Source organism: Vipera ursinii (genome assembly GCF_947247035.1).
Source record: "Vipera ursinii genome assembly, chromosome: 4".
NCBI classification, from domain to species: Eukaryota; Metazoa; Chordata; class Lepidosauria; order Squamata; family Viperidae; genus Vipera; species Vipera ursinii.
The window spans coordinates 68,060,469-68,084,485 of NC_139514.1; the positions used below are offsets into that span (position 1 = coordinate 68,060,469).

Below are 24,017 nucleotides of genomic sequence, written 5' to 3' on the forward strand. Positions count from 1 at the left end.
CTTCTCTGTGGGTGCGCCTGCCCTCTGGAACCAGCTGCCCACGGAGCTTAGGACCGCCCCCGACCTTCGTTCATTTCGCTGGGACCTGAAGACCTGGCTCTTAGAGCTTTCCGGCCCAGGCTGAGAGTTTTTAATTGGGGTTTTTATATTTTTTCAGGGATTAAATTTAATTCTTTTAATTGTTTTTAATTTTTGTATCAATGGTTTAAGTACCCTGTACTTAAACCATTGATACACACCTGAGTCCTTCGGGAAATGGCGGTATATAAATTCAATAAAATAAATAAATAAATATTGGTTTGGCTTCATCTCTATTGGCCATTCATAACACCTTGAAAACCTTTGTTCCGGAGCCTGGGCCCTGGCTGTGCAATGCAACCCCATCCTGGCAATCTGAATAATTGGTTTGATAATGCACTGATGCTCTTTTTTTTGTACTGTGTTTATTATTATATTGTAAGCCACGTAGAGTGACATAAAAGTGAGGTGGTCACTATATAAATTGAATAAGACATCAAGTTTTCCCAAGCTTTCTTCTCCATGCTCTAGAATAGTTGGATTTTGGAAGTAGGGTGACCCATCTGTTTATTTGAAAAGACCCTGAAAACTATTCTAACAGCTCTGGGGCCATCATATGGTTGTTGGGTTATAATTGCTTATTTCATGCTTTTCAATTATTAGAATTTTGTTGGGTTAGTTGATTGCTGTGAATAGACCAGAGTCCTAGTAATTGAGACAGTATGCAAAAATGATGAATATTTAGTATCTCAGACACTTACAACTGCATTTAGAAGAGAGAGAATATTTTATTTCCAAGAGACTAGAATCGGTATCATGCAAGTGGATTTTTGCTTACTTCATGCAGCAGTACCTCGGTGCTTGTCTGCTTCATGTACTTCCATATCACTCTTGAAGGAAAATAGGTTCTAATTTATTTTCACTGCAGAAAAATCCCTAATTATGAAGCAAATAGGGAGCTGGTTGAAGCTTAGTTTGCCAAAATTATGAATTCTCATAAGTACTGGGTTTGCATAAAAGAGCTTACATTATTTTCAGATTTCAAAGAATCAAGTTATTGGCTACATTAAAACTGTTCATGTTTCTGAGATTATTTAGGTATTAATGAGATATTTCATATAAAATTAATCTGAATGATTTAACCCCTATTCTGTTGGTTACCAAAAATCATCCTAGTACTTTAGGGAACTACTTACTAGAATGTTAGATAAGTGGTCTCCTTGTACAACACCTTTTATACCATCCACATAGCCTCTTTTCTTTGCTGCTTCATCCAGCTAAAATAGTGCCTTTCAGGTGCCTTTCAGCCACCTTTTCAATACCAATGTGTGTATTTTAAGTACGGTATATAGCCTTTTATTTCTTTATAAATATGTCTTATAGCACTACTGAATAATAGCTGCACAGGCTAAGCCTGAATCTCTCATTAAAGATAAATACATCATCTGTCTTTAAGTGTCAATAATCACCATAAAGTATTCTATATACATTTTAGAAATTAAAACGAAAGCATACTTTTGTCTTAAACAGATCCAATCTATGTTTTTCTTTAGAATTTGTGGTTCTGGATATGACCTTCAAAGTCACTGAAAATATTATTTTGTCTAGCAAATGTTAGTCATGTATCCTCTGTTAGTTCAAGTACCACCAATCAAAACTGAAATAGTATCTTTTTCGGGTGTGAAGGGAAGAGTATTGTCCAACTGATTTTGCTGTTACTCAATTAATGTAAGTCTTCAGTGCTTCTATTAAAAATGGTAACATTTCAAAAGCCGTAATTAAAAGCAATATTTGAATTATAAACAAGAGGCAAGTGTATGCAATTCTATGGATCTATTTTTCCAAAAGCTCATATTTAGATCATTTTCATGTTATTTATAAATGGGTCAAAAGTAGCAAAATAGCAAAATGAGTTCTTGCCATTATTAATATGGAAGTAGTTGAGATAAAGTTTTCTACTACAAGAAATGCCACAATTTTACTTACGGTCAGGAATTATTTTCGCATCTTTCACTTAGTATTTTCTAATCATCTGAAAATATCAAAACAATGAAAATACAAATACAGTGATCCTGACAATTCTAGACAGATTTTTAAATATATGTTCATGTGCTCCGGATCATTCCACATCAAGTACTATTTTATGATAAATCAAAAATAGAGCTGGAAGGGACCTTGGAGGTCTTCTAGTCCAGCCTCTTCTGCAATTTCTTTATGACAATTTGGGATGATTAGAAAATCCCTAGCATACAAACAAAACTTGCCATATAACTTGCTAGATAATAGACAGTATTTTCTGAGAACAATTTCTATACCTGATTATGTAACACCTTGAGTTTTATTTTATAAAGAACTTTGGGCCTCAAGGAAAGAACTTGTAGCAAATGTAAGAACAAGTTCATGTCAGTTTTTAGAAAATGTTCCAGGCAAAGTGATCAGTTTTCTGTCTGTAGCATTTTTTCTATTTCTTTGTCCCAGTTGTCATCTTGTTTTTCTGATTCTGTAACTACTTCATATTCTTGAAGTTCTTGTTGTAGCTCTTTTTCCCAGTCTGCAGTTTCTTCTAAATAGAAATAAAGCATAACTTATAGGACTGTATAATACGCAACATGTAATTTAGTGTTCATACACTCTTACAATTGAATGCACAAAATATACTGCTCAAAAAAATAAAGGGAACACTTAAACAACACAATGTACTGTATTTAATAGTAGGATGTCTTATTTTCTGTTCCCTTTATTTTTTTGAGCAGTATATTTTTAAGACCAAGAACAGTCAAGTGAGAGCTTTAACAAAATACTATTTTTATGGGTTTTGTAGCAGCAGGAATATAATTGGAATATGAAGAATAATTATTTACCATCCGCTGTAGTTGTTTCCTTTTTGTCATCATCAAGCACAAGCTGTTCAATCTCTTTTCTCAAATCTTCCTGATTCAGGTTGCATGCATCAAAAGCATCACTTACAAATTCAGATACACCTGGGCTAGTAGAAATCTCTTCATCGTCCTTTAATATAATTTTAAAGAATGACTAATTTAAGAATATAAACAAACTTGATTAAAGGACTTATACTATTCACTCATTATAAGGAATGAAAAAAAACCCACTGAAGTTACAGGTACAGGATATCTAAACCAAGAAAACATTTGTAGTTTCTAGTAATTCAATTAATAACTATATATCTATGTTACAATAGCAGATTGCAAGAAAATACAGTCAGATATCTACCTGATCCCGACAATGCTTTTAGAATCCTTTCAGCATATCATCTCTGCTTTCCAGCAAGAAAAAAATGCACTGTGCTATTGTTAATGAAAACATTATTGGTACTAACTACTGTGCATCCTTAGATTTTCTAGGCTAAGAAAACATAATTTTTAGAACAATCTTCAAAGAAAAATGGCTTAAATACAGGTTAGGAGTGTTCCCTTAGCGAACATTCAAAGTTATGTGATAAGCACCCCCTAGTGTTTACGAAAAAGTCCCAAAACCCTAACCCTAACAAACAACCGCAGTGGCAATGCAACATTCACCCTGGCCTATTCCCTCTCTCCTGCTGCAGATCTCCCTATGCACTAGGCCTTGGATACTCACCTTGTGAAGATCGAGATCTTTCACTTTCTTGGCTGCTCCAGGCCTTCGGTGCGTTTGCAGAGAATGGAGGCTTAAAGTAATGCAAGATCATGTGAGATCAGTGGCACAAGATATCATGCTACTGATCATGTGTGATCTTATGGTAGTTCAGGCCTGTTCTCTGCAACAGAGAACAGAACTGAAACTGGAGGAAACTTCCGCGGACCTCTGAAAGCTTGATCCAGGCGTCGGAGGCCTTTTGCGGGCTGTTGCCACCAGGAAAGGAGGCTGGGGAACATTTCTGCAGACCTCCAGAGGCCTGATCTGGGATTTGGACACCTTTTCCGGGCTGCCGCCACCCAGAAAAGAGGCCAGGAGATGGTTCTGCAGCCTCCGGAGGTCAATTCTGGGCCTCGGAGGCCTCCACCAGGCCTCCGAGGCCCAGAATGGAAGCCGGGGCAGTGGCCACGTGCTTCCAGATGTTCATTCTGGGCTTCGGAGGCCTCCTCCATACCCAGAATGGAGTCCGGGGGACGCTTCTGCAGACCTTTAGAGGCCTGGTCCAGGCATTGTAGGCCTTTTCCAGGCTGCTGCCTTCTAGAAGGGAGACTGGGGGCGGTGGCTACATGCTTCCAGAGTTCTGTTATGGGCCTTGGAGGCCTCCTCCAGGCATCAGAGGGCCAGAATGGAGGCTGGGGGTGATTTTTGAGTGCCTCCGGAGGTCTGTTCTGGGCCTTTGAGGCTCAGAATAGAGGGCGGGGGTGGCGGCCACGTGCTTCCAGAGGTCTGTTCTGGGCCTTGGAGACCTCCCTCTGCTCTTGCCAGGAGCACAGAAAGAAACAGGCTTGAGAAGAGACAGATCTTCACAAGGTAAGTGACCCAGTGCGGCAGGATTTGTTGGGGAAGCAATTGTGGGAACTTAAGGGAGGGAGCATGAGGTATCTAGGTGGGGGGACGTGGGTGGTCTGAAATAGACGGCCTGTTCCATCACTAGACTCTCCATGGCCTTCCTCACCCTGGGATACCTCATGCTCATTTAATGAACCACACATTTGCCCATGCATTAAATTAGCAAATGTGTGGACGAAAGCTGGGAGTGAATCACATTCAAGGTACGAGATTCACTCCTACAAATCCTCAAGTTACAAATGGAATGAGCAGGTTCCATTACATTCGTAACTCGACTACCTGTAGGTAACTTTAAGCAAACTCCTAACTAAAAAAGTTTCTACTCTTAATACTTATTAAATTCCAATTCAGACTTTTATTTTAGCCATTTCTTTTACTTTCTAGTTTGCTTAGAGATAAAGGCTTCATGGAGCAATTAGAAAATAGTTTGGATTTTAGAAATTTTAAATACCTTTGATGTAAGTGCATACCTTAACTATAAAGTAAGTTTACCTCTTGACGTTTCAGCTGAGATTTGATTGCAACAGGTGGCGTCTTTGGTCTCACATTATCTAGGGTAAAAATAGATACAGTAAAAATTTGAAGGTATTTTCTAACAATGCCTTGTGTTTTAAAGAATGTGAATGACTATATAGGCATTGATACCAAGCTGTCATTTATTGCTATTGCATGTATGGATAGTAAGCATGTATTTCTGTATTTTTGTCTCTTCTTCCTTCAAAAGAGAAATATATTGTTGGGTTTCCAGTCTGTATTAAAAGGGTAGCTTGTCTTTGTTAATGATTTGATATCATAGTTTCTTAATTGTGGTGTTAAGATATATTTTTTTCATATTTGAATGAAGCAAAAAGTATAATTTGTTATAAACCACCATTAAGCTTAAAATAGCTTTTCTTGACATACAAAGAATAGGAAAAAGAAATGGAAGGGCTTTTCTGGGGTTTATAGAAGGAAAAACAGGCCTTCTGAATTAGGTCTACACTTTCAGCTGTCCTTAGATAATTAAAACAAAAGTAGTAAATATTAGAATCATGTCTGCAGGATTATACTGCACTTCCACAAACAGAGACATACTGTAGTTCCTCACTAACTTGACATTTGGCCTTGAAAAAATGAGGTTGATTTGGCTCTGTGCTGTCAAAACACTTGTCATGCCTAATCAATCTAGTGTTTCAGACTTTTAAAGCTACAAAATAGGCAGAAATGGCTAGAAGGGTAACAGGACAATCTATTCTCTTTAGTTTCAGAGTAGGAATGCAGGGTATTTAGCAGAAGGAACTAACGTGCATGCCATGAATAGTGGAACTGTACAGAAGAACTCTGAAAACCCTGTGCAGAAAGGTTTTTATTTTATTTTTTCAAATTCTAAACTCAAGATGTAATACAGTTGCATGTATTTATTAATTATATATGCAGAATAAGATTTTGAAATGAATTAAGCATATCTTCTCCGACCACAAGTGAGACATTTGTTGAGTTTGTCCCATTTTACAACCTTTCTTGGCATAGTTGTTAAGTGAATCACTGCAATTGTTAAGTTATAACATAATTGTTAAGTGAATCTGGCTTCCCATTGACTTTGCTTGTCAGAAGGCCACAAAAGGGGATCATGTAACCCCAAAATACTGCATAAATATGAGTCAGTTGCCAATCATCTGAATTTTGATCCCGTGACCGACCATGGGGGTGCTGCAATGGTCATAAGTGTGAGAAACCGTCATAAGTCACTTTTTTCAATGCTGTTGTAACTTTGAATGGTCACTAAATGAACTGTTGTAAGCCGAGGATTACCTGTGTCAGTTTTAATTAGTTTTATCTATAGAAGGAAGCTGAACAAACCAAATATACTATATTTCTGCAAAACTGTTGAAGTTTTCTCCCAGTTATATAAAGAATGTTTCATATGAAATTGAAGGTGTAAGAAGCTTGAATTTAAAAAAAAATCAGAGAAAAATATTCAAATTTTTAAATGTTTAATAAAGCAATAGCTACCTGTTAGCTGTCTATCCTCTTCACTGCCATTCTTCTCTTTTCTCGCTGCTTGCTGTGCAGCCAGTGCTGTAAGTTGTGCGGACTGTTTAATAAGGGAGACCCGGTAAAAATAATTCCTCCAGAACACCTCTTCCTTTACACTAAGGACAGCACACATGTTTTTGTTAGCAAGTACTTGCTTTATAACACTGGGTATATAGATTTTATGTATTAGGATTTGCCTTAATTGCCTGTCAATATTTTTGCATGGTGTGGTTGTGGGGGTGCAGTCTGAAATACACATTTTATCCAATTGATTAGGTATAGTTCATAAATTTGCATCTAAAGTGGGAGGAAAATATAGTCAGTGTTGTTCCAAAAAGATGGAATTGCAGATTAAATGAAACTGTGTGCGTATATATATTTATAAACACACAAAGAGAAGCTTAGGATCTATCTATCTCTGTTTCTCAGTCTATCTATATATTTATATATCTCTGCCTGCCTGCCTGCCTGCCTGCCTGCCTATGTCTTCTCTCTTTCTCTCAGTCTTATATATACAATAATTCTCACAACTAAGATCTCCATAGAGTTGAGATGTGCTATTTTCCTGACATCAATATGGAACAGATTAGCCATTGTCCTAGGATTTCCCATCAAAAATACAATCCAGGTCCAGTCATTTTATTTATTATTTTCTAGTTTAGCAAGGTCAGCTAACTGCTTACATTTGATTACATTTGATTACATTCTATTTCTTTGGAAATAGATGAATCAATAAGACCTCAATATAAGAGATCTCTTTTAGTAGACTGGATGCCATGGCCAAACTGTATATCCTAATATTCAAGTCTATTGCAATCAAACTCATCCAGATGAATAACTTAAAATTTACACCAAATTATGCAATTGTTGTCAATTTTTGTCAATGTCTATCATTTCCGTAGTGAGAAATAGTACAAATATCTGGTACAGAAATCCTTTAAGAAAATCAGCATTCATAATTTTAAATGGTTTGACTCTAGCCTTGAAGAGATAATCACATATTAAATTTCAAGGCTTATTTTAATAATAAAAATTAAACATAATAATTGATAACTTTCAATCTAAATATTTCTTGATAGCTAAGTGAATAGGAAATATAGCTAAATGATTATCAAATATAGATAGTTCACTCACTGTTTTGGAACAAGATCAAATCTCATTCTATTCAGGAGCTCATCTTCTTGAAGCATCACCATGGCTACTGGATACATCTGGTCAAAGTCAAAATTAAATTGAACCCCTGCTGGTGGATCACGAAGAAAGTTTCTTCTATCCTTTGTAAAATAAAATGTGGTTGACAGAGGTTGAAAGCTATTATTACCTTGGAAAAAAATATTTCTCAAGATGTTATTTTGAAAAATGAATTACATCAGAACACAGTTATTAATTATGACTGTTCTTATTGGTATTAGAGCTTTTTAGAAGTTATTACATATCAATATCCAGAATCCTACTTTAGGTAACAAACATGTATGTTTTCAAGAAATAGTTTACGCTAGGAATGGGAAGCTTATGATTGCTGAACTACAGGTTTCCCCCCATTCCTGGTTGAAAAGATAAAAAGCAAAAACCTGCCACATACTGCTGATAGGGCCAGTATTTGTTGTTGAATTGTTTCTTCTTCATTGCTGTCTACCCATGGAGGCACAGCTGTTTCTGTGAGCAGAAAAGGAATATTTATATAATTGCATTCACCCATAAGAGACCACTGAACAACTGGCATCTTCGAGTCAGAGAATCCTCTTGCTAAGGTGTATATAAGAATGCTCAAACCAGTAATATTAAGCATCAAACTAGATTATGTTAATTGAAATTAATTCATAAATCTGGTGAATCCATATATCTAGGGCAGGGGTAGGCAAACTCGGTTCTTTTATGACTCATGGACTTCAAGTCCCAGAATTCCTGAGTCAGCTGACTCAGGAATTCCGGGAGTTGAAGTCCATGAGTCATAAAAGAGCCAAGGTTGCCTACCCCTGATCTAGGAGTAAGATGGCAGCATTTGTCCCTGATGTTTTTCTTTTATATTCTTTCTTAGAAGATTGTCTGATTCAGGCTGGGAGGCCACAGTAAGAGGAAAATTGTAATATTGTGCCATATAACCAACCAATATTTTTCTAAAATGAAATGGTTAGGCATATACATAAGATACATGCATTACACACATTTTACTTTGAAGGAAAGCTATATAATTCTTGTAGCATTTTGATGCTACAAGATGTTTCCTAAGAACAAATAATGGCTTCAGTTCCATTATATGTACAAATAATAGTAGGTTTCTGCATATAATTCCTGATCTTGGATGCACATTTGTTTTTTGTCAGTTTTGTCAATTGGAGAAATGTGGATCTGAATGTCTCATCCTTGACCAAGCATATTATCTATAATTTGATTAAAGTTTTTAGTAATGAATCTAAATTGCAAGATCTCCAGTGAGAAATATAATCCAGTCACATTTGTTTTGCTGCCCATATTCGTTTTTATGAAGTTTAGTCAAGCAGCTGAGATCTTTAATATTCTAACTTAACTCCACAATGTTTATTTATCAGAGCCAATGCAATATACCAGGTTTATTAATTAGGACCAACAAAATTCATATCCACTGGATTGGATGTCTCCCACACATATGCACACATTTTCATCCAGACTGTTCTGAAAACAGAATTGAAGTTGGTGAGATTGTGTGTTTGTCTTAATTAATTATAGGAAGAACAAAACAAATATGCTACTAAACAATTTTACTATAAAGGGATACTTCTTCATATTAAGTTGCAAGGTAAAAGCTTTTTTTAATAAAAATGTAATTTGTTGCACAAATAAGAAATGCACTACTTTTGCAATTTGTAAGTATGTAAAAGTTGCTTTTTCATGTTTTACTTTATTGCATCATCTTATACAATGCAACTTTATATTTTATATGAAACTCAACTTTAATTTTTTCTTTTTCTGATAAAGATTTTTTTTTAAAAAAATATCAGCTATTTTTACATGTTGTTCTATCCATTATCTTACAAATAGTTTTTGCTTATGTGCTAGAAATCATCCTGTCATCTTCCTGGTCAAAAAATACCTGATTTTTTGGTGTGTTGCTGTTGGACAAATTTTTCTTGTTCTTTTTGAAAGTCTCCTATAATTGTCTACAACAAAAGGTAAATATAAAAAATGAAAAAAGTTAGATGACCATTTCAAAACTATATTTTTGCTATTTTAACACAGTGTGGACAGTTTCTAAAAAAGGTTGACAGTAGAAAGTGAGGAAAACTAAAACCATGTAAGATTTATATATTTCAGTGGTACCCCAAAATAGGTAAAACAAATAAAGGGATTTCTGATTATATAGAATGTGCCTGCATGATGCATGTGTTTTCCTTTTCCCATAAATGCCAGCATTTGCCTTTTTTATACTAACATTAAAATTTAAAGTCTTGAGGGAAAAAAGAAATAACTAGTATTACTACTTTAAAATGGGTGATCCAAGGTTCAAAAAGTTTTTAGTATAAAATATAAAAAAGTGAGCTTACATTATTTCCCCGTCATAATTTAACCCATATAAAACACCTTCAATCTGAAATAGTGGATACCAAAAACAAATAGGGTACATTTGTTTCTTTTAATGAATCCTGCAGATACCGTAAATGTTTTCCCTTTGCAGATCCTTACATTAATCAAATCTTATACTAATCAAATCTGTGCTACTGTCAATAATATTAGCAATGGCATTCAAATTTAGTATTTTTCCACATTCAGATTGTATCTTAACTTAACAAATAAGTTCTTTGCTGGTAAGCATCATGTTTCTTCATCTAAATCTGGAAACCAGACCAAAAGCAGCTGATTATAATTAAAGTATTTCCAATGTGTTTGTTGGCAAACAAGAAAAGTTAATGGGGGAAGCCACATTTGCTTAAGAAGCACAGATTCACTTAATAACTGCAGTGATTCTTATAACCATGGCAAAAAAGCTGATATTGGGTTGACTCACTTAATTGCCTTGCTTAGCAACAGAAATTGTGGTCCCAATTGTGTCATAAGCCAAGGACTATCTGCATAGTTTAATTGCTACCAAACATATTTATATAATTAATATAAACAAGCTTGTAAGATGAGTAGCATAAAGACAAGAGCTCTCCTTAGGATACAGCTAGTGACTCTTAATTCCATAAAGCCTCTTTTCAAGCCCAACTTGGTTTAAGTGACTACATGGACACAATCATATGGTTTTCTTTAAGTGGTTTGCCATTACCTTCTTCCTGAAGATTTTTCAACTTTCTACTCTTAACCTACAGACCAAGACTTTCATGGTGATCTCCCATCTAAATATTTTCCTGATTGGACCCTGCTTAGCATCTGTGCCTAGATGCTGTCATCTGCCAAAACTGTAAAACTAAAAGCCTTCAAAATGATTTAAAGCAGAGTAAGTTAATAGAAATACCAGTTTTATAGGCAATTATTTACAACAAAAGTACCTTATCAATTATATTTTCTATTTTTCCTTCTTCAACAGACTTCTTTATAGTTTGTGCTGTTTCAGCAACTGATTCGGATATCTTTTTTGTAGCCGTTGTAGCAAAGCTGAAGATATAACCTTTTAGAGATAAAACTTCATTTAAACTTGGAATTTTTCCTTCCTGCAGTTCAGAAACTAATTGCTAACATGAATCTGAAGAATATGGGAATTTATATTTATTCATTCAACTCTGCCAGTGCTTAAAAACATGCAGCATAATTAATACATAATAATCAGGAGCAAGGAACTCATATACAGAAGCCTGCTTCCATGCAGTCTAGAGTTTATCAGTACCATTGATAATCTGGTGCACAAATCAGCATATCAACAACTTGACTTTAAATAATTTGATATTAATTCAGCAAGGAGTACTCTGGATGTAGCTGCCTGGTACAGAATATTATGACATGAGATATTATTGAACTAATTTACATAGAGAAAGCAATTATATTTTGGATGGTGTTTGGATTTCTTTGTTGGACATAATATGGGATATAAAACTTAACATTTCTCAAGATAAAATAAAGAAGTATGACAAATCCAAGGTACTGTACATGATAAATTCGCTGAACTCAGTAACAAAAAATCTAAATTGTACTAAGTTTATCTATTTTGTTCATCTACCAACAAGGCTTTGAAAACTAGGATTTCAGTCATCCTATTTAAATAATAGCATAACCTGTAAACTATAATTTGTTTAAAATTGATAACATGAACCATAAGTTAACTGTTAACCCTAATTCTGAATTTTTCCTTATTCCAAAAACTCCTTTGCTGTATATAAGCTTTAGTTTCAACATTCATTGTTGCTGTCATCACCAACACACATTTTTAAACATAAGATTTTCCTACTAATATGGAATTGGATTGTGTTGCTTTTTCATATGGTTTAGAAACCAAATACAAAGGATATTTCAACATCCCTGAAGAGGTACTTGAATATTTACTATGAAATAAGCCTGTGATATTCCAGAGGAAGCTATTTCCATAATTGCAACCTAAAGTACATTTAACTGAAATTAAAGCAACTTTCACTGGGTAAATGGAAGAGCCGAACTCTGTATTTACATGGGAAAAAGTGTCAGTGAAGCTAAACAGGCACAGCTTATGCCTACTGCAACTTTATTAAATCAGTGTGCTGCATTTGTATGCTGCCTGGCTCCCAACAATTCTGGGCAGCATACAAGTTAAATAATGAATAAATCCATCTTTGACGATCACAAAAATGTCTTAATGTCTCTTGCTGCCATCGTCCGAAGTTTTAGTGCCCTAAAGAGGGGATCTGAGGAAACAATTTATAGAAAAGATTATTTGTAGGATCTGGGGTAGGGCAGCCTGTAAACACATAATAAATAAGCAGAGCATTGTGAGATGGGGCGTGGGTGCCTGGCCGCGGGATTTCGCGAAGGAGGAACGAGACACTCACTGCCAAGCCCCTTGGCCTGATTAAAGATCGGGTCCAGGTCTGGCCTCCCTTTCTGTCCCTCCTCTTCGTAGCACGGCGATGGCGCGTCTCTTTCAGGAACCTGTTCTTCCGCGCCAGTATTTGTTTCCCCTTTGGGGGAAGACGGTTTTCCTTCCTCTTCCGCCCAATTCATCCCCAACCAACCACTCAGGCCGCGCAACATCTTAAAAGACTCGCGTCGCTCCCCAAAAGCCGCCCAACTGTGCCGAACTTCACCCTCAACTGTGTTCACTGTTCTCAGCAGCGTCGGGCCCAGGTTGCTGGGAACGCAGCCTTTGTTTCCGGAAGAAAGTGAGGGCCCGCCTGTCGCGTCATCTCAGTACGTCAGCAGCGGAACCAGGGATGTCGGCTTTTTCAAGTTCCGTGTGTGTGTCTGCTTCTAATGAGCGCCCCCTTTCCTCCCTCTTAATCTGGGCAAGGCACAACGCTGAGGGTAGTTTTTTTTTTTTAAAAAAGATACGTAAATAAACCAATTACTGTTTGTTGAGAGACAATACATCTGTCCAGTACAACTTGCTTGCAAGAATATAAAATGTACTGTAATTTGTATAGTAATATATTCACCCTGCTCGCTGTTGTGTTAACTGTCAATACAAACAAATAATTGAAGTTCATTTGAAATAATTCCAAGGAAACTCAGAAGTGCTTTTTTTTTCCTTCCAAAGGCAACTGGACTGTTTTTTTTTCTTGAGGAAGAACAAAATGTTTCCTTTTTCATCCAGCAAACTTCATTAGTTTCAGAAATATCACCCCCCCCCCACACACACACACCCATCACAGGTGATGAACTTTCCTCAAAGAAAAAAAAACAGTCCAGTGTCTTTTGGAGAGAAAAAAAAGCACCTTTGAGATAACTATAACCTGGATGACTGAGAATCTCCACAGACATAATTCCAAGGGACTTTGCCATTATGGAAGAAGACAATCAAAAACAAAGCTATAACAGAAAAAATCATTCCATAGGCAATTGAGTGTTTAGATTTTATAGAAAGAAAATTGAATGCAAAATAAGGCATTGCCAACTAAAAGTAAAACACTTCCATCTACTATTTTGAAAGAGTCAAAGTGGATTGTTTCTAAATGAATGCAGACTAGATACAGGCTCCTTTAATCAAGCTTAGTGTCTGGATTTAATTGATGTTCCCAGTCAGCTTTCCTGGGAGAGTTACAGAAGTGGTTAGTCACTGCCTTTCTGGGACATTTTTTACTTCCGGTTTAAACCTGTAGCCCTGGTGATCCTGTAAAGCAGGTTCAACAATTAATGATTATTGATTCTTGGCCATTACTTTTGAATAAAATGCATAGAAACTAGTAGTAATTGTTTAAATTACTCTCTGGGATTAACAGGGAAATGATTTTTTTAAATGTAACTATTTGAAGAAGAGTCAATCTACATAAATAAATGCTCCAACATGGATTTTGCTGTTAATAAGCAGTCTAGGGCAGTGATGGCGAACCTTTTAGAGACCAAGTTCCCAAACTGCAACCCAGTTATGTATTTGGCATTATGCTTAACACAGAATCCAGCTATGATGTTTTAAATCATTTCATAATTAAAACCTTTAATTAGTTCATTATCTATCAGGCAGTTGCTTAATGGAATATATTTTTCAAAATATGTGGGCCTTTTCTAATTTATGAGATGATTGATCATACTGTCCAATTGATCAGTTTGTAGATCAGTCTTGAAAGAATTCAACAAACAAAATCTTTGTCAGAACCCTGTCTTTCTATGGGCATGAGGTTTCTTCTTCTTTTCGGGTTCTGCCATTCTCCTGGGGGCGGGGAGCTTGGGGTTGCTAATGTGTATTTCCTTTGCTTTGTTCCTTGCTCTATCCTCTTTGATATTTCTCTATCAGGGTGAGAATGGAATGTACCTCTGGCCATCTGCCTTATCTCTGGGCATGGAAGAAGAAGCACAGAGACCTAACTGCCTTGGAAGCAGTTCCTTACACTCAGTTCCCACAGCGTTTTCACACCTGCAGATTTGCCTGTTTGAACTGTCTGGATAGACAGTTGGGGTGGGGTTACCATTGACTCTTTTGACATTGATTCATGCAGGAAACTCAGATCCTGCCTTCTGTTCCTGCTGTCAACATCTCCCAATAAAAGTTCCTTTTTAAATGTTGCTCATTTCAAGAGTTCACCCAGTATTTCATTGTAGCCTATTAAAACCTGAACGGAGCTTGCCTCTAAGGCCAGCTATGGTTCCTCCTCCTCCATCTATTATGGTGGAGGGAAAACAGCATTTTAAAGTCAAGGAGATCCTTAATTCCAGGAAATACCATGGATCAACACAATACTTAATAGCTTGGAAAGATCTCCCCTCTTCCCAGAATAAGTGGGTTCACAAATGACATGTCAGGGCTCCTAGGTTGTTAAAAAAGATGCCCAGTATCCTGATAAACCCGACTAAACTATATGTACTTTTCCTGTTTCTCTCCAGGTGGATCTCTCTTTTTTTTAAGGGGGACGACATGTCAGAACCCTATATTCTATGGACATGGGGTTTCTTGTTCTTTTTGGGTTCTGCCATTCTCGGGGGGGAAGCTTGGGGTTGCTAATGTGTATTTCCTTTGCTTTGTTCTTTGCTCTATCCTCTTTGATGTTTCTCTATCGGGGTGAGAATGGAATGTACCTCTGGCCATCTGCCTTATCTTCAGGTGCAGAAGAAGCAGTGCAGAGACCTAACAGCCTTGGAAGTGGCGCCTTATCACTCCATTCCCATGGCGCTTTCACACCTGCGGGACTGGCCTGTTTGAACCATCCGGATGGACAGTTGGGGTTGGGTTATTTTGGACTCTTTTTATTTGATTTGCATGGAAAACCCTCAGATCATGCCTTCTATTCCTGCTGTCAACATCTCCCAATAAAAGTTCCTTTTGAAATGATGCCCGTTTCAAGAGTTCTCTTTCTTGGGAGGACTGACTGAGGTAGGTCCTTACAATTTCTCTAGATTAGGTGAACTTAGTCCACCACTGTGTTAAATAGTAGTGATTTTGATTAGACCTTTGATCATAGAAAGTCCACAACATATATAAGAATCCTTCCAGTGATAATGGGTATTAAAAGACATACTTCCTTAGATATTGGATGTTATATATTCCTGGATACAATTGATAACCTTTTCCATCTTGAGTTTATATTATTTTGTTTTCAAGCTATTGATTTGTGGAACCAATATTGTATCTTTTAGAATATCCTCACAATTTAATTACCCAGTAGGTGTTGAAGTGCTTCCTCTGAACACTCTATTCAGTCTCACAGGATGACCTCTAGTTCTAATATTATGATAGAGATGAAGTGTTTTTTTCCTCACTTTCTTTACATTATATGCATCTGCATAAAACTCACATTCTGTCACTCTTCCAAGCTAAAACCTTTAAGTAAATATCTGACTTCGATGGGAATACGAGTCTCTTTGCTATTCCTTGCTCCATGCTCATGACCAAGGGTGGATATGAAAAACCCCTGAATCTAAGTCTATATAGTGGTACCTCGATAGTCATTGTTAAATGATTCTAGAAGGCACGATGAGTACCAAAAATGATGAGTACCAAACAAAAAGACTTCTGGTTTGCCGACGTGGCCGTTATGGATGCTTGGAGGACGGCTCTCGTCTTCCATGTCCAGTTTTGCATCGCTGGGGGCCCTAAAAGGGCCAAAAGACAATTTCAGCCACTAGGCTTCAGACAGCCGAAGTCATACTTACTACCAGGCAACATTAAAGCAGCACGGATAAGTCTGGGTAAGATTTACCTCTCTTATACCCCAACCTTCTTCTTTTCACCTAAATAAGCTGCTAAGCACCTTCCCCCCTGCAGAGAGGAAGGGGGGGATTTTAACCCTCCCTTCAGAAACAGCGGCGATTGAACTTACAGGGGAGATTTAAAGAAACATTAAAAGAACAATTGGACCTCAACTAGAACTTTATTCTTAAAAAAAACTGTGGACTAAAAGCTTTTGATTACTCTCTACTTCCTATTTTTATTTGAAAGTTTGGCTCTGTTCTGCTAAAACAGAAGAAATAATTGAAAAGAACTTCCTAAGCACTTGGGGGACACCGTATGGCTAAACCTGAAATTGCAATATGATACACTAAAAGAGAGAGAGAGAGAGAGACTTGGCTGACACTTTAGAAAACAAGATAAGAGTAACCTTGAACACCAGATGTGAGAGTCCACCATGGAAGAAATACAAAAACAAATCTCTGCTATGATGAAAATAACCTGCCAAACTTAACAGTTCCTTTCTATAGCCGGTGATGAAATAAGAGCTTTTGGAAAAAAAACTAGAAAATGTCTTGGTTAAGCAAACTCAAATTGTGACTACAACTAATAATCCATCAGGACAGAACATAACAGAAGAAATTGAACAACCAAATATTCTGACAGAAGATTTAACTACTCAACAAGTACTGATAAGAGAAAACCTGGAAAAAAAATCTGACAAAATGGATGGAGGAAAAAACTTGTTACATAAAACAAGGAATTTGAAGATCAAAATGAGAAACGGAAGAAAAAATAAACAGTCCAAGACAAGTACACCAAGAGGAGAAAATAATGAGAAGATTTGGTACCTCTATCAAACCCCTCAACCCTCCAAAAATGCAAATTGGAGGGTCACTTGAATATGATACAACAACACAAGAACTCTTTGATGACCCTGAAGCAAGGAAACGGAAAATGACATGGCAAAGGAAAAAAGCCAGAATAAGATTGAAGAAGAATGGACATATTTAAGAGGCCTAAAATGGAATATATCAAAATAGACAGGATGATTGTATTTTGAATATGAGAGATTGTTTTGATGTGTAGATAAAGGAAGATACCCGCTAATAAAAAAACTTAGATGTATGAATATTAATAGTTAAATTGAAATATTGAGCCATTTATAAAGTTTAAATGAAGGTGACTAAGACGTATATATGTTAACAGTGATATAATGTAAGTAATATACTTGGATGTAGTGATAAGAATAAAATTATAAGTCTAAGCATGAGACAGTAGATATAAAGGAGAAGAGAAAGGATGTATTAAATGCTGAAATGGGAGAAACGTTGGCTATTGAATTTACAGTATGTAAATTATGACCCCACTTCCCTTTATCACAGTTCTCTCCAATACCTAATAATCTGGATACACGTCCTATCTACCGTATTTTCCGGTGTATAAGACGACTGGGCGTATAAGATGACCCCCCAACTTTTGAGATGATTTTCAAGATTTTTCGTCTTATACGCCGGAAAATCAGCGAGCCCGGGAAGGCACGCCCTCCCCTCTCACTGTGGAGGAAGCAGGGCAGGCTGACGTCTGGCGGGAGCCCGCAGGACAGTCCTGCGCACGCGCGCACTCCCCGGCTGCTCTTTAGCAGCTGGGGAGTGCGCGTGTGTGCAGGACTGCCCTGCCGGCTCCCGTCCGACGCTCTTCCCTCTTGAGGCAGCATCCCTGAGGACTCCTTACATACAAACAAACAAGTACCAGGACATAATTTTCTCTTCAAAATGCATTATCAAATTTTATGAGTTTCAAAGCAGTTGAGTACCGGGATACCACTGTAGTTAGTTGCTTTTTTTGCACTTCTTGACAAACAAGAAAAAAATAGTCAAATTCATAATATGCAATTCCTTGTTTTCTCAGTAGGTGTCAGCAAATGCAAATATTTCTACCATGCATGATTAAAATGAAAGTCTACTAAAACACTTGTCATTTGCCAGCAGATAGTCTCAAAGGAGAATCTCATAGGTTCTTATTCCCGAAGCTGGTTAGTAAAGGTGAAGGACAACCCAGAAGTCCTTGTATCCTTGGAGACAAACAGAGTTAAACTCTCTCTTGGCCTAACTCAGGGATGTCAAACTCAATTTCATTGAGGGCTGCATCAGCATTGTGGTTGCCCTCAAGGGGCTGGGTGGGTATGGCCAGGGTGGGCGTGGCCTACTGGGTGGGCGTGGCTACAATGCGTATGGCCTACTGAGTGGGCATGGCCAGCTCTACATTGTTCGCATCAAGGGTGCCTATGGGGGCCTGGGCAGGAGTGGGACAGATCTTGGGGTCTCTGGCAGAAGGAGGGTCTCTGGGCCAGGGCCAAGGCAGTGGGGGCCGTTCCCTCACTGTTTCCAGGATGGCTTTGCGGGCCACATGAAACCACTTCGCGGGCCGGATGCGGCCCCCGGGCCTTGTGTTTGACGTGTCTGGCCTAACTACTTTAAGCCTTCTCTCTGCTTCATCATCTACCATTTTTGGCAAATTTGCTTCTTTTTGCTGCTGAAGTGTCTTTTATATTCCTCCTCTAACTTAACAGCTTCCAAAACTTCTTTGAGACTATTTGATGAGTAATCAGAAAGAAGTATTTGACATTCAGCTGTTCTCTTGAATACATGAGTTGCACTTTTCTGCACTTTTCATCTTTGCAATATCATCTTTGATTATTTTTCCTCATTTAAGCACACGAGATATGCATAACAGCATCTACCAGAACTTGGAACCTACCGGTAAGTGTGCTGGCCCAGATTAGTACTTTGATGAGAGACTTTCATGAAAAATGCAGACTGGGTTAGAAAAGAAGTTGAAAAACTTCAAACGCCTTGCTGGCTGCGGAATTTTGTGAGTTGAAGTCCACAATCTCAAGGTTGCCAATGTTGAGAAACATTGCTGTAGATGAAAGCAGTGGTAAACTTCTTTTACATTTTTGGATCTGAAATTACAGGACACAATTTCAGTTCAAAGGGTGCTATTTTATTACAGTATTACAGAGTGTAGTGAGCACAGCACAAGACATTGTGGGCTGTTCCCTGACACCACTGGATGACATCGCCAGGGCTTGTTGCCTTGGAAGAGTGAGGAAGATTCTCAGGGATGACTCACACCCTGGACGGTATCTCTTTACTCTCCTACCATCCGGTAGGAGATATAGGAATATAGCCAGCCGTACCAACAGGCTGAAAAATAGCTTTTATCTGTGGTCTGTTAGGCTTTTAAATGGGACATAATCTTATGCAGAATTGACTTGGGAGGCCGGTGTGTGGTGTAGTTGGTTCACATAGTGTGGTGGGATGGAGGGTTTGTTGTCACTGTGTGTTGGGGGGAGAGAGCACAGGGGGAGGCTCAGCTAATCTCAATGTACACATGTTGTACTTTGACAATAAAGGTTTATTATTATTATTATTATTATTATTATTATTATTATTATTATTATTATTATTATTATTATTATTATTATTATAAAACTGGCAGTTTTAATGTCTTCTTTCTCAGGACCCCAAAATTGCATTTTTCTTTTTTAACAGGAATTGCAACACCACTTTCCATTCACATTTTCACTGACATTCTTGCATATCTATTTCTAGATCAGTTCCATGAATTATGAATACATTTGCTTGAAGTTGGCATGTATTTTACATCTCCCCATCTTTGTAAATATTCTAGTATTGTTAAACTGATAAACCTTTAGTTTTTAGTTGTATGTCATTTGCAGTTTATTTTCATGGCAAATTTATATAACTACAACATTATACTATATATAAATGTACTTGGTATTATTTAATTTCTTAAATTGATTCTTAATTTTAGTCCTACTGTGCTAAATGCATATTATATGCTCTGATAGTTATTTCCTGTGTGAATAAAGATATCTGTACCTAATCTTTTCATTTTTAGGATTCCAACTCAAGTGATACAGCATTTTCATAATTTTCCCATGAAGTATATCCTGGTAACTGGTGGTGTCATTTCGGGTATTGGCAAAGGAATTATTGCAAGCAGCATAGGTACCATCCTGAAATCATGTGGCCTCCGAGTAACTGCAATCAAAATAGATCCCTACATTAACATAGATGCTGGAACGTTCTCACCATATGAACATGGTATTTGTGACAATTTTTTTATAAAGTGGCATTCCAGAACATATGATGTTTTATTAATTCCATTGTCCTTTTATGCACAAATATTTAAATAGAAATCTCATTTAGTTCAAGCTTGCTTTAGCTTATTCTCCTGCCTGTAAAATAAAATCTCATGGTCATGACTGGCATTTTAAGGCCCTTATTTTTTCTAATTAGTTTTATTTATAACATAAAATGTGAAAATACAAAAGCAAATAGCAGAGGACAACAATAGAAAAAGGGAAAACAAAAAAGGTGTGAAGAAAGGGAGGGGAAGAAACAAAAAGCATTGATTTCCAACTCTGTTGCAATAAGATCAGACATTAAGACATTTAGTGGCTGTAGAAGTGCCTCCTCAAAGCACTTATAGTATTGACTTCTAAGGCCATCTGGTCCTGGAGCGCTACCTGGTTTCATTTTTTATAACAGCTTCTTATTTCAAAGACTGTAATTGGGTCATTCATAAATTGCCTCTGGGATTATGATAATTTAGGTAACCTTTGTCTTAAAAGATATTCATCTATTTTTGATCTATCTAACTCCTATTTTTTTATACAAGTTAGAATAAAAAATATGAAAAGTCTTTTTATCAAGTTCATTATCAGTTATTACCTTATCCCCTTCACAAATTCTCAATCATTCGCTTTTCCCTTTCCTTCCTTAATTTATATGCCAACCATTTCCCTGATTCTTTGCAAATTCAAAATATCTTTGTTTCACATATTTCATATTTGTTTCTCTTTCTTGAACTGTTAACATAGACAGCTGTTGCTGTAACAATTTAATTCGATGTGAAATTTTACATTGGTAGGTGTTTTTTGCAACTCAAATTCTTTTTGTCTAATCTTATCTAATATTTTTTGTATCTTTTCAAGGGATTTCTTCTTCTCTAAACAATTATACTGTATGAAATAACCCCTTATTACTTACACACAGTTGTTAAAGCTATTACTCTACCTAAATTATTATCAAAATACTCTTTTAGTTCCTTTTTACAGTCTTTCACAATCACCTTCTTTTGCAAAATAACTTCATTTAATCTCCATCTATAATTCAATCTCTTTCCTCTAAGTACCAAAAGCACTGGGATATTATGATCAGAGGAGGATTTAGGTAAAATATCAAGTTTTAAAATTTTATTTGCAAAATTTTTAGAAATCCAAATCATATCAAACCTTGAAAAGGATTTATGTCTTTCCGAAAAAGTGTATTCTATAGCAGAGCCATTTTTATATCTCCATGAGTCTATTAATACTAAGTTATCCATCATGTCGGAGAAAATCTTCGGTAATTTACACTGGAAGCGTTTAATCCCCTTAGATGATGATCTATCTAAAGCTGGTAAATTCACTCCATTCCAATCCCCCAACATGAACCAATTTACATGTGAAAATGCTATTACCTGGTCCATAAGATATTTGAAAAATTTACATTTATAATCATTTGGCCTATATAGGCCTACTACTATTGATTTTATTCTATTGAGCTCAATTTCCACTACTATAAATCTACCATACTCATCTACTAAAAGTAGTTTAGGTTTAAGTTGGGTTTTTATATATAGAACAACTCCATTAGTCTTCTTTAAGCCAGCAGATATAAATTCCTCCCCTAGTTGTTTAATTATTAAATATTTCTTATCCTGTTTCTTAATATGTGTTTCTCGAAGGAAAATTATATCAATATTAAGTTTCTTCAAATAATGAAATATTTTTTTATGTTTAGAGGGGGCATTTCTCCCCATTAATATTCCAGGTGATATCCTTAATCTCCATCTTTGCACAAAGTAGCAGATTCCTGTACCACTATCTCAATACTACCCTCTTAATGTTGTTCTTCCGCAGATTTCCTGTCTCCAGTTCCTTAGCTTAGGTGACTCTAAAATATGTCTGATCAGAAAATCCTTGGCTTTTTCTATAGAGTTCAATCTGAATCTTTGCTCCTGATAAGTAAATATCACTCCTTTGAGTTTATCCCAATGAAAGGGGATCTTTCTCTTCTTTAAGATAAGAAAAGCGTAAGTTTTCCTTTTTCTCAAAATTCTCAACAGGATTTCTTTCAACACAATAATATCCACATTTTCTATTCTCAGTTTGGATTTAGAATGGCAATCCAAAACAAGATCTCTTGTTTTTCTTATAAAGTGAACTAACACATCCCTTGATGATCTTCTCATAGTAGCAAATCTGGAGTTTATACACGTTATCTAGCTCTAGTTTCATATATTTTTCTTCCCAAATGGTCAACTGAGTCAAGGTTTTAACCATCCTTAATCTAATGTCTTCTCCTGGCTGTTCAGGAGTAGTTCAAAATCTTAATTGGAACTGTTTTATCTGACATTCCACAATTACATTTTGGTCCAAATCAGCTTCCAGCAAATTATTTACTATCTCCATCTCATAAGATAGTGTTTGGTAATACTGAGTCCTAATGCATAGCTTTTTTAGTTTACTGTTATTAATAATAGAATGATAGTAGCTTTTCCTCCTTCCAAATACGTAACTAAGAAAATACAAGAAGCCATTGACAGTCAGAAAGGTAGCACAGACAATACAAATTATAATTCTAAACTTCAGTCTCATGCATCTTACGTGACTGTTTTATGTGATAATGAACATTTGATTTTTCAATGCAACTTGATATTTTCTACTATGAAGACTGCCAGAGGTCTAATAATTCAACTTCCAGTCTTAGAAGGAATCCTGAAATATTTCAGACAAATGACTGTCCAACTTAGTTTGAAAATTTCCAGTGATGCAGTACCCAAACCTCTAAAAGACAGGCTTTTCAACCATTTAATGGGTCTCGTGATCAGAAAACCACTTATTATTTAAAATTTAGATTTCTGCTGGCTCTTTTCCATTTTTATTGCTCTTTTCTACTCTCTTTTCAGTTCTTTAGCATTCTTTGTATTGTAGGAGTTTTCTTGGCAACGTCTTTGGAAATGGTTTGTCATTTCTTTTTTCTCAAGGCTGAGGGTAACTAGCCCAAGGTCACCCAACTGCATTTATGCCTAAAGTGGGGCTAGAACTCACAGTCTCCAGATTCTAGCCTGGTGCCTTTAACCACTACGCCAAGCTAGGTCTATTTCATATGGTGTAGTCTCTCTGATTTCAATTTTTTAGTGTGAAAAACAAATTACAATTTATTATAGAGATGTAAAACATATCTATATGCCTAGAAAAGATGCAGTATAAAATATAACTAGTGGTAATAATGTAAAATCAAATCTTATGATTTCTTTGTTAATTGGGAAAAATAATTTGGCCAGTGATGAATCCAATCCAATCAAACATATAACTTGATTCTTATAGGAAAAATATGTGAATTTAGATAATTGCATATATTAAAATGTTTAAGATAACTTCAGCTGTTATATTTAATCTCAGCTCTACAAGATATAGCAAATGCAATCATTTCTGTCTTTTGAAAAGGTGTTCTGAAAATGGTAAATTGCAGATTGCTCAGTCACCAAACCTATTTAGATTTCATTTGTAAGCATTCTTATTAAAACTGTGTTCATTCAATTGAACAATATTTACCTTTGACTAAATATGCTTATGATTGCACTACATGACATATATCACTGTACTGTACACACACTACAGATATGTACTGTGTGTGTGTATATGAATATGTAAATAATA

General features: G+C 36.3%; 2 protein-coding genes across 6 annotated transcripts in view; one reads left to right on the forward strand and one right to left on the reverse strand.

The window, feature by feature from the left end:
* CTPS2 (CTP synthase 2) overlaps nt 1-24,017 on the forward strand; it is a 135,679-nt gene that overhangs the window by 3,098 nt on the left and 108,564 nt on the right. For 2 of the 5 annotated variants that reach the window (XM_083362949.1, XM_083362947.1), the window contains exon 2: nt 20,147-20,352. In XM_083362949.1, coding sequence (XP_083219075.1) covers nt 20,187-20,352 — 166 coding nt within the window. In that variant the 5' untranslated portion in view covers nt 20,147-20,186. Of the gene's footprint in view, nt 1-9,651; nt 9,669-10,805; nt 10,934-12,737; nt 12,925-19,046; nt 19,094-20,146; nt 20,353-24,017 lie in introns of those variants that run through there. The other 3 variants (XM_083362948.1, XM_083362950.1, XM_083362951.1) reach the window with 3 other exon arrangements.
* On the reverse strand, nt 1,978-12,770 carry SYAP1 (synapse associated protein 1). Its single transcript, XM_083362958.1, has 9 exons — nt 12,453-12,770; nt 10,986-11,104; nt 9,590-9,656; nt 8,102-8,175; nt 7,654-7,793; nt 6,496-6,635; nt 4,996-5,054; nt 2,880-3,027; nt 1,978-2,581 (listed from the first exon to the last, which is right to left on the reverse strand). Exons 1-9 carry the CDS (start codon nt 12,652-12,654, stop codon nt 2,454-2,456), a joined length of 1,077 nt encoding a protein of 358 aa, XP_083219084.1. The 5' UTR covers nt 12,655-12,770; the 3' UTR covers nt 1,978-2,453.